General features: G+C 43.8%; 1 protein-coding gene across 2 annotated transcripts in view; it reads left to right on the plus strand.

The window, feature by feature from the left end:
* The window catches only part of KDM4C (lysine demethylase 4C), a 405,781-nt gene that overhangs the window by 282,794 nt on the left and 108,831 nt on the right, over positions 1-14,156 (plus strand). For both annotated transcript variants that reach the window (XM_033918713.1, XM_033918724.1), the window contains exon 16: positions 3,465-3,520. In XM_033918713.1, coding sequence (XP_033774604.1) covers positions 3,465-3,520 — 56 coding nt within the window. The remainder of the gene's footprint in view (positions 1-3,464; positions 3,521-14,156) is intronic.

The raw sequence follows: 14,156 nt of genomic DNA on the forward strand, positions 1-14,156 counted from the left end.
CAGAGAGGGAGAAAGACGCTGAAAGGACATGGGGAAGACAGAGGAGGGAGAAGGACACTGAAAGGACATGGGGAAGACAGAGGGAGGAGAAGGACACTGAAAGCACATGTTGAAGACAGAGGGGGGAGAAGGATGCTGAAAGGACATGGGGAAGATGGGGAGAAGGACGCTGAAAGGAAATGGGGAAGAGAGAGTGGGGGGAAGACGCTGGCAGGGAAGAAGACAGAGATGCCAGACTATGGGGGTAGCGGAGGGAAGAAGATGGGTGCCAGACCAATTTGGAAGGGGGGAGAAAGGGAGAGGCACAGTAACAGAGCAATTGGAAGACGCAGAAGGAAGAGAGACAGTGGATGGAAGGAACTGAATGAGAACATGAGGAAAGCAGAAACCAGGCAACAAAGGTAGGAAAAGAATTCTATTTCTTTTTTTTTTTTTGCTTCAGGGTAAAGTAATATATTAGTTGTGTTGATAAAAAATTATAAACAAGAGGCTCTGGTAGAAACCTGTTTACAAAGTATGTATTCTTCTCAATTAATATTTCCAAATTAATAAAGTCTTTTTGCTTATTTGTAAATGGGTTTCTAACAGAGCCTTTAATTCAGTAGCATAATTAAATGAAATAACTATTTCAGAAGTTTATAGGGACGGGCGGGGACGGAGGAGATTCCTCATGGGGACGGGTGGGGATGGAGGGGATTCCTCGCGGGGACGGGTGGGGACGGAGGGATTCCTCACGGGGACGGGTGGGACTTTGGCGGGGACGGGTGGGATTTCTGTCCCCGCGCAACTCTCTACTCTGCATTTCTTTGCATTGAATTTTAGTTGCCAGGCATTAGACCATTCCTCTAACTTTTGCAGATCCTTTTTCATATTTTCCACTCCCTCTTTGGTGTCTACTCTGTTACAAATCTTGGTATCATCTGCAAAAAGACACATTTTTCCTTCTAACCCTAAAACAATGTCACTCACAAACATATTGACCAGGATTGGCCCCAGCACCGAACCCTGAGGGACTCCACTACTCACCTTTCCTTCCTCCGAGCGACTTCCATTAACCATCACCCCCTGGCGTCTGTCAGACAGCCAGTTTCTAACCCTGTTCACCACTTTGGGTCCTAACTTCAGCCCTTCAAGTTTGTTCAACAGCCTCCTATGAGGAACTGTATCAAAGGCTTTGCTGAAATCCAAGTAAATTACATCTAGCATATGTCCTCGATCCAGCTCTCTGCTCACCCAATCAAAAAATTCAATCAGGTTCGTTTGGCACGATTTACCTTTTGTAAAGCCATGTTGCCTCTGATCCTGTAACCCATTAGATTCAAGAAGTGCACTATCCTTTCTTTCAGCAACACTTCCATTATTTATCCAACAACTGAAGTGAGGTGCACCAGCCTGTAGTTTCCTGCTTCATCCCTGTGACCACTTTTATGAATAGGGACCACATCCGCTCTCCTCCAATCCCCAGGAATCACTCCCGTCTCCAGAGATTTGTTGAACAAGTCTTTAATAGGACTCACTAGAACCTCTCTCTGAGCTCCCTTAGTATCCTGGGATGGATCCCGTATGGTCCCATCGCTTTGTCCACCTTCAGTTTTTCAAGTTGCTCATAAACACTCTCCTCCGTGAACGGCACAGAATCTACTCCATTTTCTCGTGTAACTTTGCCAGACAATCTCGGTCCTTCTCCAGGATTTTCTTCTGTGAACACAGAACAAAGTGTTTGTTTAGCACATTTGCTTTTTCCTCATCACTCTCCATCTATCAGTTCCCAGCATCTTTTAGTTTAGCAATTCTATTTTTCATCTTCCTCCTTTCACTAATACAGTGGAACCTTTGTTTACGAGCATAATTCGTTCCAGAAGCATGCTCGTAAACCAAAATACTCGTATATCAAAGCGAGTTTCCCCATAGGGAATAATGGAAACTCGCTTTGATATGTCCCCCCCCCCCCCCCCCGAACAACTTGAACTTACCCCCCCCCCCCTGTCTGGCACCGGCACGCAGCCCACTGGACGTGCCGGTGCTGCTAGAAGATCTTCCTGCCTCTGCCGGTCTTGAGAATGCATCTGCGCATGCTCAAGGCCTTCTAATTCTCCCTCTCACCGAGATTCTTGGAGATCTCCGTTAAAATCTCAGAGAATCTCGGCGAGAGGGAGAGATGCCTCATCTCCCTTGCTACGATTAAGATCCCCCTCGAACTGCCACGACTCGCGGCAGGAGAGATATCTACCCAATCTCTCCTGCCGTGATAGATCCACCCCCAAACCCCAAAACAATACTGGCAGGAGGGAGCCCAACCCTTCCTGCCGAGGCAATCTCCCCCCAAAAAACAATTCCAGCAGGAGGGAGCCCAATCCCTCCTGCCAAGGCGACCCGCAACCCCCCTCTCAAATACGGGCAGAAGGGAGCCCAGGCCCTCCTGCCCACGATGCACCACCCTAAAATATGGGCAGGAGGGATTCTAGGCCCTCCTGCCCAAGACACACCCACCCCCGTGACCGAACCCCTGAACCCCCTCTAACCCCGCGACTCCCCCCCCCCCACTCCCGATAGCCCCCTTAACTTACGTGAAATCGGACGGACGCGTCCCAGTCCCGTCCACCCGGCAGGCCCTCCATCCTCTGAATGGCGGGCCTAGGGCCTGATTGGGCCAGACGCCTAAGGCCCCGCCCATAAGAGGGGCCTTAGGCACATGGGGCCAATCCAGCAGAGGAAAGGCCTAAGCTGGTTTTAGATATGTCGGTACTTGGATGATCTGGCTTTTTGATCATCCAAGTACCGATTTAGGCCACATTTTGGACTTTTAAAAAATTTTTTATTATGAGCCCCTTAGTGTTTTCATTTTGTTTCCCAAGGCTTACCCTCAGCCCCTAGCTAGGGTTGTTTTTTCTCTCTGGAGACCTATTGGGAAGTCTCTTCCTCTGGGACTTTTCTGAATGATTCCACTTTGGGACATAAATACTCCTTCCTGCCTGAGTCCCGCCCTCTGACTCAACAGTGTTGCATTCTTCAATGTTTCTCAGCACTGAGCTATAAAAGCTCAGTGCATTTTGGAACTGGTAGTTTCCCCACATTCTTCTAGTGCCCCCTGCTGCCCAGTGGCACAACTAAGGTTATGTGCAGATTTAAATCTTTTAAAAATCCATAAAGACATATTTATTTGCAAGGGCATTTCAGAACTGATTGTTCAAAACAGCAGATTTTCTTTATGCAGTTTGAATACAAGATGCCAATGCAGATGCAGATTCTCAGACTCCCCACTATATAGTGGGGAGTCTGAGAATCTGCATTTCACCACAGTAAATTCAATTTATATTTAAACATCAATATTTATCATACATTTCATTAATGCGTTTAAGTAAAGAGAGGCTTGAGACAGTTGATGAACTGCAGTGCATATTCTCATACAGCTCTGCTTATTAGCTCTGTAAGCCTTTACTAATGAGCTAATGCCTTTATTTTAGGAGTGTTGCCTCTGTACTTTGAGAGGTGGAGCACTGAAAGAAACTACTGACCAAAGGTAAGTGATCAAAAACTGACAGATTCAGATACATTGTAATGTAGCATACAATGCCATACTTTGATTGCAATTTGAAAATTTTTACTGCTGTAATTGTCTATTTCTTATGTTTGACTTATTCTTGCTATACACCATCTGAGTGAAGTCCTGCGAAAAGCCTAATAAATAAATAACAATTGTTCAATGATTTCTGTATTAATGTAAACATCTTAAATATCCTGTGCCATTGCATTGAAAGCCAAGCAAATGCATTGCTACTGGAGAATTATGATTGAATTTAGATAAACCAGCAACATTCTGTGCTGTGCTACTTGTAATGCATGAAACATGTAGGTAGGAGCTCTTAAATATAGAGTTTAAAAAAATCAAATAAAGATATACCTATACTTTGGAATAGTGCTCTAAAATTTTCAGCAATTAATAAATTGCTGCTGCATAGATGATGCTGTTCCTATAGCTCTGGTTCCATGAAAGAGTGGGAACAAGAAAGGAGAGGTTCAACTAATAGCCAATCTGTTGATCAAATCGGGAAAGATTCTGGAAGACTGGAAGGTGGCGAATGTTACGCCAAGCTTCAAAAAAAATTTGAGGGGAGATCCGGGAAATTATAGACCGGTGAGTCTGACCTTGGTACCGGGAAAGATAGTAGAGGCGCTGATAAAGGACCGCATCATTGATCACCTTGACGGACACGGTCTGATGAGGACCAGCCAGCACGGTTTCAGCAAAGGCAGATCTTGTTTGATGAACTTGCTGCACTTCTTTGAGGGAACAAACAGGCAGATAGACAAGGGTGACCCGGTCGACATTGTATATCTGGACTAGTTTTTTATCCCGTTACATTAACGGGTGCTAGAATAGATGTGTAGACTTAGGCATTTCTTTCTGAATTCTTTCTTTCTTTAAGTCTCTCTCCCTGCCCCCTTTCTTTCTGTCTCTTTCCCTGGCCCTATGTCTGTCTGTCTTTCTGTCGCTCTCCCTTCCCCATGTCTGTTTTTCTTTCTGTCGCTCTCCCTTCCCCCTGTTTGTCTTTCTTTCTGTCGCTCTCCCTTCCCCCTGTCTGTCTTTCTTTCTGTCGCTCTTCCTGGCCCCTCCTCCCTGAGCACAACCACCTCTCAAACCCACTCCTCCTTTACAAAGCCACGCTAGCGTTTTTAGTGCTGGCCACAGAGGTAACAGCACGGATGCTCACAGGAATTCTATGAGCGTCGGAGCCGTTACTGCAGCGGCCAACGCTAAAAATGCTAGCGCGGCTTTGTAAAGGAGGGGGAAAGTCTGGTTAGTCTGATATACGGCTAAATGAAGGATCGAAGGATCGATGAAAGAAGCCAATGTGGTGGAGCAGGGAGGACTTCCTGACATCGATGCAGGAAGAACATGGTAGGCAGGATCATGGACACTCAGTCGGCCACCAGCTGTACGATGGATCAGGAAACCCCCTCCCCCCCTCCCCCCACACACACACACACTGTTGCATCCAGTCTTTTTCTATATTTTTTTTTTTCAGGTACCTCATCTTACAGTTAAAGAAATAGGGACTTTTCTCCAGTGTGTATCATGCGGCTTAGCTTTAGGTTAGTTCAAATTATGTGGTAAGGAGTTCTCTGCTGTTCTTGTGGCTCCAAATTTTGAGAGAAGAATTGATAGGGGGGAAAAAAGAGAAATCGGGCTTCACCTCTGCTCAAATTCCACTGGACAACCCACAGTTAAATTACAGATTTTACAGATTTATTAAACTTGTTATACCACTTAATAGCCCCTGGAGCTGCTACGGCCTCGCCTCCCACACCCGGACAGCCACATCGCCTGCCCACCTGCCAGTCTCGTGCTCCCAGCCGCAGCGTTCCAGGCACAGTAAACAGCACTGCTTCGCGGTCTTCTACTGGCCTATATGTATATATCTATAAAGATATATAGATATCTATATAGATAGATAGATATAGATAGTATGTGTGCGCATGCGTATGTGTGTATATAGATATATATAGATATAGATATATATAGATAAATATATAGATATATATAGATATAGTGAGAGAGAGAGAGAGACACATACTGTATACATATTTATTTTATATATATATATATATTTTTTTTTTAGTGTGTGTAAAGTGCTTAGTACCCTCACCTTCTGCATAAGAGCCGCAAGAGAATTAATCTGGGACCATAATTGCATTTATTCAGTTCCCATCCAGCCACTGCCAATTTACCCACTTTACTTTCACTTTAATGATGATGCTCCTGTCCTTTTAGAAGTAAAATAGGATGCTCCAAAAGATTCCCTTCAGAGATCAATTATAGGATATACAGCCCAGCTAAATAGCAATAGACAATGACATCTTCAAGCTCTTGAACATGAGATAAACTTGTTTGCAAAATAATCTGTAAGAACAGTGGAATGCTAATATGTTAAAATTTAGCTATAACAAGGTTCTTAATGAACATGCCAAATAAAACTGTACATTCAAGGTTCACATATATATATGTGGGTAACAGAATAGATAAACTACTCACTTCATATTTGAATACTAGAAAGCAAAGAGGTCTGATTTATGCTATTAGGATTAAAACTGGTAAATTATCTACCTCTGCATGTATTCTAGCACATTTCAAAGAATACAACACACACCTTTATAAATCTGAACCTTCAGGAATAGATAGAGATATCGAAGCATATTTAGCAAATATTTGTGACCCTTCAGTCCTGAATGTTGATAAATTTAAACTGCATCTATATTAGGGAAGGAGATTTATTTATTTAGCAAATTTGTAACCTGCTTTAATCCTAAGCAGTTTCCAAAGTACATTCATATTCATAATGAAACAAAATTGGGCATAAAAACATAAATTTATATTTTAAAAATATCACTTTACAAATAAGCTTCCTCTACTTCATTCTCTTGATCACTGTTTCTTCCTCACTCATAGAGGCCTATATTCTCGTAATGGCATCCCAAAGTTAGGCAGAGGTAGGCGTCTTAACCAATCAGCACACACGTTCTTAAAATCAATTCGGAAAATATTTGCACGCCTATGGAAACACCTAGGGTCTCTTTTACAAATGCTAACGGCCCCGAAGCCCATAGAGATTTAAAGGGCTTCAGGGCTGTTGCTGCGCAACAGCTACTAGTGCCGGCTTTGTAAAAGAGGCAGCTAGGCATGCCTAAGGCCAGCGTGGGCATGGTTTACACCGGAAGTGGCCTTTGGCAACCCTAGGCGCTTCTGTAGGCACAAGAGCGGGTACCTTAAATGTAGGCCTGTGAAATGCTGATACCGGCACTATTTATAGATTCTGTGCCAAAATGTCTCGATAAAAAGAGCAGTTTTAAAAATCTTTACACATTGTCAATCGGTCTCAATTGTCCCTCCAAATTATTCCACAACTTTACTTATGCTAGAGAAATAGACATTTTCCTAGTATTGGAATATTTCACTTATGAAAACCCATCTATAGATCCAGCAAGCACTAATAAAACCCCTGGTATGGATGGTTTTACAACTGAATTTTTTGAGCATTCCAAGATGAATTTATTCCTTGACTTGTAGACTTCATTATTTCCTTGCAGAGAGTGAAATGAGGGGAACTATTAAAGAGCTTTATACAGTTGTGTTGCCTAAACTAAAGACAGACCATTTAGAAGTAACCAGCTATAGGCTTCTCCCTAATAAATATTGATGCTAAAATTTGTGCTCCAATCCTTGCTGGCAGTCTTTCAGACCTGATAGAACAATGATATTTTCAGACCAAACTGGATTTATACCTAACATACATTCTTCTGTCTCCAGATTCTCGAAACAGCTGAGACTCTTGATTATCCAGCTTTCTTAGTCATCTTAGATACTGACTAGAGAATGACACGGTGGTTGTTACCTGCCGAAACGGAGAAAGAAAAAATAAGGGTCGCTGTGGGGACGGGGACAAGGCCATTCACCGCCCCATGAAGTGGTGAATGGTCTTGTCTTCGCAGTGAGGCAATCAAGGATCGCGCGATCCAGCAATCCCCACCCGCCTGATCGCAGTGTTCCGCCATCTCGCTCCCTCCACCTCACCTTAGATGCAGAGTTTGCTGGCTTTCTTTTTCGCCCAGCTGCACGCTTTCAAAAAGCCGCGCACACGCAGCTGCTCAAGTTGTTCAATCTTCTGCTCTGCTGCAACTTCTGTTTCCGGTTGCGTCAGAGCAGAAGATTGAACAACTGAGTAGCCGTGCGTGTGCGGCTTCTTGAAAGGGTGCAGCTGGGCGAAAAAGAAAGCCGACAAACTCGGCATCTGAGGTGAGGTGGAGGGAGGGAGATGACAAAACGCTGCAATCGGGCAGGAGAGGGCTGTGTTCCCGGCTCACACTAGGAAGGAGGGAGTGAAAGGGACAGAGATTCTGGGCCAAGGGGATGAAGAGGGAGAGAAAGAAACCCACAGCAGGAAAGAAAGGGGAGGACAGGCAGGTGAGCCAGATACTGGAAGCTGGGGGGGGGGGGGGAAATAAAGAGGGAAAGAAGCTATATGGGGTTGAAGAGAAGAGACACATTGGTGTGGAAGAGGAAGAGAGGGGAAATCTGGACACAGGAAGGTAACAGAAACAGAGGTGAAATTATGTGCATGGGGGCATAGGGACAGAGACATAAAGGGGACATACATGCCATGGGGGTGGTATATGGACACAGGGAGGGGGCAATGCCAGATACATAGGGGAGATATTAGAAATGGGGAAAATAGGAACACAGAAGCGAGATTGAAAGGGGAAAGAGACTGAACCATAAGTATCATAGAGAACAAGATAAGGATATAAGCAAAATATATAGAAATAAATATACCCGATAATCTTCAGAGAGGAAAAGCTGTTGTGCAAAAGGTAAACTAGTGTGAGCGTCAAAGAGATGAATAAGTGAGAAGTGGATATTGAAAAATGGGAGGATGAGGAGTAGTGAAGACACAGTAAGGCAGGGGTGTCAAAGTCCCTCCTTGAAGGCCACAATCCAGTCAGGTTTTCGGGATTTCCCTAATGAATTTCCACAACATACTCCACCCTACACAATCCGGCTTCAGAACCAATTTCAGCACAGAGACACTACTAGGCTCCCTTGTTGACACAGCTAGACAACACCTCAGCACAGACAAAAAAAAAATGCTGCTCATACAACTGGATCTGACCGCAGCATTTGACCTGGTAGACCATAACATCCCACTGCAAATTTTGGACACAATAGGTATCACGGATAAGGTATACTCATGGTTTGAAGGATTTCTCGAATCCAGAACCTACAGAGTAAAGTCGGACAAAGAAAAATCAGATCGTTGGTCCAACCCTTGCGGCGTACCCCAAGGATCCCCACTATCCCTTACTCTCTTCAATCTCTATACTGCCTCCCTCGGCGCCTGCCTGGACAAACTAGACCTAACCTCATATAGCTATGCAGACGACATCACCATTCTCATACCTTTTGATCAACACAAGCCCTCAATGATAGACACACTACACCAGGGATCTCAAAGTCCCTCCTTGAGGGCCGCAATCCAGTTAGGTTTTCAGGATTTCCCCAATGAATATGCATTGAAAGCAGTACATGCACATAAATCTCATGCATATTCATTGGGGAAATCCTGTAAACCCGACTGGATTGCGGCTCTCAAGGAGGGACTTTGAGATCCCTGCACTACACTGAACACTAGAAACAGTAGTAACATGTATGAAACTGAAGCTGAACCCAGACAAAACAAAATTCATCCTCCTTGAAAATAACAAAGTCCCAACCATAACCAATATAGAAATTAACCCAACCAATTACACCATTCAATCCACTCTAAAACTACTAGGAATGACAATAGATAGATGCTGCACCATGCAACCACAAATCAATAAAACAATACAGAAATCATTTGCAGTTATGAGAAACTTAAGACAAGTTAGAAAATTCTTCGATAGAACAAAATTCAAGCTCTTAGTACAATCCCTAGTCCTAGGCCTTTTAGACTATTGCAACATTCTCTACCTCCCAAAAAGCCTTTGACAAGGTACCCCATGAACGCCTACTTCAGAAACTGAAGAACCATGGGGTGGAAGGAGACGTACACAGATGAATCAGGAATTGGTTGGCAGGTAGGAAACAGAGGGTAGGAGTGAAGGGCCACTACTCGGACTGGAGGAGGGTCACGAGTGGTGTTCCGCAGGGGTCGGTGCTCGGGCTGCTGCTATTCAATGTATTCATAAATGATCTAGAAACAGGGACGAAGTGCGAAGTAATAAAATTCGCAGACGACACCAAACTATTTAGTGGGGCTAGAACTATAGAGGACTGTGAAGGTTTACAAAGGGACCTGAACAAACTAGGGGAGTGGGCGATGAGATGGCAGATGAAATTCAATGTAGAGAAATGTAAAGTTTTGCACGTAGGAAACAGAAACCCGAGATACAGCTATACGATGGGAGGGCTGTTATTGAGTGAGAGTACCCAAGAAAGGGACTTGGGGGTAATAGCCGACAACACAATGAAGCCGTCGGCGCAGTGCGCAGCGGCTGCTAAGAAAGCAAATAGAATGCTAGGTATAATCAAGAAGGGTATTACAACCAGAACGAAAGAAGTTATCCTGCCGTTGTATCGGGTGATGGTGCGCCCACATCTGGAGTACTGCGTCCAATATTGGTCGCCATACCTAAAGAAGAATATGGCGATACTTGAGAGGACATGTTTGATAAAGGGTATGGAAAACCTTTCATACACTGAGAGACTGGAGAAATTGGGGCTCTTTTCCCTGGAGAAGAGGGGATATGATAGAGACTTACAAGATAATGAAGGGCATAGAGAAAGTAGAGAGGGACAGATTCTTCAAACTTTCGAAAATCACAAGAACGAGAGGGCATTCGGAAAAGTTTGAAGGGGACAGATTCAAAACCAATGCTATGAAGTTTTTCTTCACCCAACGGGTGGTGGACACCTGGAATGCGCTTCCAGAGGGCGTGATAGGACAGAGTAAGGTATTAGGGTTCAAGAAGGGTTTGGACAATTCTCTGAAGGAAAAGGGGTTAGAAGGGTATAGATAGAGGGTTACTATAAAGGTCCTGGACCTGGTGGGCCCCTGTGTGGCGGACTGCTTGGCATGATGAACCTTTGGTCTGACCCAGCAGAGGCACTTCTTATGTTCTTATGTAATTATAAAACAACTATAAACAATCCAAAACACAGCATTGAGACTTATCTTTTCATTAAGGAAACATGACCACATCACAGAGGCATACCTCAACTCACACTGGCTCCCAATTCTGGCAAGAATACTATTCAAATTCTACTGTCTACTATTTAAAACCATAAACGGCGACAGCCCAACCTACCTGAACAACCGCCTCATCCAAACTACATCAACTAGACATAGGAAAACCCACACTCCATTCACGCACCCCCCAATCAAAGAAATCAAACGGAAAAAAACTATATGATGGCCTCCTAGCCACACAAGCAGCAAAACTTGACAACCAAATCTCCAGTCTACTAATTATGCCCCCAGACTACAAAACATTCAGAAAAGAAATAAAAGACTCTACTTTTCAAGAAATTCCTGCAAACACCTTAATACTGCTAGCTCCTTCCCACCTCCCAATACCTTCCCGATTCCCCAAAGCAACCTCATCTACTCTTTATCTCCTCTAGAAATTGACAGGTATCTTCTTCATGTAATACGTTTTTTGTAATTCTTTTGTAATCCACCTTGAACCGCAAGGCATTGGCGGAATAGAAATCTCTAATGTAATGTAATGAATATGCATGAGATCTGTTAGCATACAATGAAAGCTGTGCTTGCAAATAGATCTCATGCGTATTTATTGGGGAAATCCTTGAAGATGGACTTTGACACCCCTGCAGTAAGTGATACATACTGCAGGCTATAGGACAAAATTGGTCGTAAATTCGATACAAAAACAGCATAAGAACTAAAAAGCAAGAATGAAAAGGCTTTGAAATGGCATCCGAACAAAAGACAAAAGAAGTAATTTAAGGCTAAAGATACAAAACTATTGTGCCAAACAAGGAAACTAGAACTTACCTCGTCGGCGTCTTCGGAGTGGAATGCGCCAAAAAGTGACCACGCATGCGTGCTGTCTCTCTATTTGTAGGCAGGGAGGGACGTATAGACAATGCGGGTTTAAAGGGAAAGCATTGTAAAGACAGAGAAAATAGAGTGATGTATGAATACGGTGAAAAACCGAGTGCCAGTTTTATGCAGACCATAAAGAGTGGAAGAGAAAAGAAAAAGCCACAAATAGAAGTTAGAATAAAAAGAGGAAACAAAATGAAGAGAATAAAAACAAAAACTGTAGGAAATATAATAGCAAATAGCAATGATAAAAGGACATGTTTTAAATTGCAAATTGATATATTGCATCATACATGCTTAAAACATATTAAAGATTATAGATTGTGCTTATATGAAACATGTGAATAGATACATGAACAAAACAGTACACTGGAAATAAAAGTATCTGGTGTGAAAACACTGTCTACCAAACTCTCATAGAAAAACAGTGTAGTCAATCTTTGTGTTGAGACCGGTCGGTTGTAGTGATTTGAAGTCATGTATAATCCTCTGTTCGACTTGCAGTAAAATGATGTCTGTCGCCTCCTCTGGGATTTTCTTTAATTTTTTATGAGGACAAAAAAACCTTAATTCATTTGTATTCTTGCAATCTAGCCAATGTTTGACTGATGGTGCAGATATGATATGTCTCCTAATGTTGCTGCGATGTTCTATAATATGAGTTTTTATCATTCTCTTTGTTTTTCCAACATAAATCATGTTGCTCGGACATAGGATGATATAAATAACACGGGGAAGAAGGGGATGTCTACTGATGGATTAAACACTGGCTGGCAGACAGGAAACAGAGGGTTGGAGTAAAGGGCCAATACTCAGACTGGCAATGAGTCACGAGCGGAGTTCCACAGGGGTCGGTACTGAGATCGCTCCTGTTCAATATATTTATAAACGACCTGGAGACGGGGACAAATTGTTAGGTTATTAAATTTTCAGATGACACCAAACTCTGCAGCAGGGTTAGAACCACGGAAGACTGTGAGGACCTGCAAAGGGACCTAACGAAACTGGAAGAATGGGCAAAAAAGTGGCAAATGAGCTTTAATGTGGAGAAATGGAAAGTCGTGCACGTAGGGAAAAAGAACCCGATGTTCAGCTACAAAATGAGGGGATCATTGCTAGGGGTAAGTAACCTTGAAAGAGACCTAGGTGTGCTGGTGGATACAACATTGAAAGCATCGGCACAATGTGCCACAGCCTCAAAGAAAGTAAACAGAATGTTGGGTATCATCAAAAAGGGTATCATGACCAGGACGAAGGAAGTCATCATGCTGCTGTATCGTGCAATGGTGCGCCCGTATCTGGAGTACTGTGTCCAGTACTGGTCACCGTACCTCAAGAAAGACATGGCAATACTTGAGGGAGTCCAGAGAAGAGCAACTAAATTGGTAAGAGGTATGGAAAACCTTTCATACGCTGACAGGTTAGAAAAGCTGGGGCTCTTCCCTCTGGAAAAGCGGAGACTTAGAGGAGACATGATAGAAACCTTCAAAATCCTGAAAGGCATAGAGAAGGTAGACAGGGACAGATTCTTCAGACTGTGGGGAGCCACGAGTACAAGGGGGCACTCGGAGAAATTAAAAGGGGACAGGTTTAGAACAAATGCTAGGAAGTTCTTCTTTACTCAGAGGGTGGTGGACACATGGAATGCGCTTCCGGAGGCTGTGTTAGGGCAGGGCACGCTACAGGGGTTCAAAGAAGGTTTGGATAGATACCTACAGGATAAGGGGATTGAGGGGTACAGATAGACATAGAGATAGGTATAGGAAAGGCAGGGACACTTAACAGGTCATGGACCTGATGGGCTGCCGCAGGTGCGGGCTGCTGGGCGCGATGGACCTCTGGTCTGACCCAGCGGAGGCAACTCTTATGTTCTTATTATACTTAGATGAATGATGTAGAATGAAGGTTTGATCTGTGATCGGATGGGTAAATTTGTCAATGTGGATATAATGTAACTCCTCTAGCTTTGAGCTGCAGATAATTCCAAATCAAGTTCTAGCCCTTCCCTTTGTGGATATGTCCTGTTACATACCCTGGAACTCCAGTCGGTGCTTTCTTTTTTTCAGAAAGTGATTTCTGCATTCCACGTCAACCAGGAAGTCTGGCTGCCCGCCTTTGTTCCATCGGGCTCCAAGTCAGAGAACCGTGTCTTGTGGTCTCTGGATGTGATATCTGGAAGCCACGAATGTCTTCCATCTGTTTGTCCTGGTGGTCCCTGCGCTTTGTAGTCTGCCTGCTTCCCAGTCTACCATCTCTAGATGGATCAGTGTGGATATTTCCGCTGCTTATGTGACGTTGGGGAAGAAGCCTTCCCTTGGGGTGAAGGCTCACTACCAGAGGAATAGCTTCCTTGTGGGCAGAATCTCCTGCATTCTTGCTTGAAGAGATTGTAGGGCGGCCACATGGGCCTCTCTTCATATGTTTACCAAGTTTTACGGATGATACAAAGTTATTCAGAGTAGTGAAGACGCAGGGGGATTGCGAAGATCTGCAATGTGACATAATCAGGCTCAAGGAATGGGCATCGACATGGCAGATGAGGTTCAACGTGGA

The sequence above is a fragment of the Geotrypetes seraphini genome, chromosome 1 (assembly GCF_902459505.1).
Source record: "Geotrypetes seraphini chromosome 1, aGeoSer1.1, whole genome shotgun sequence".
Lineage (NCBI taxonomy): Eukaryota > Metazoa > Chordata > Amphibia > Gymnophiona > Dermophiidae > Geotrypetes > Geotrypetes seraphini.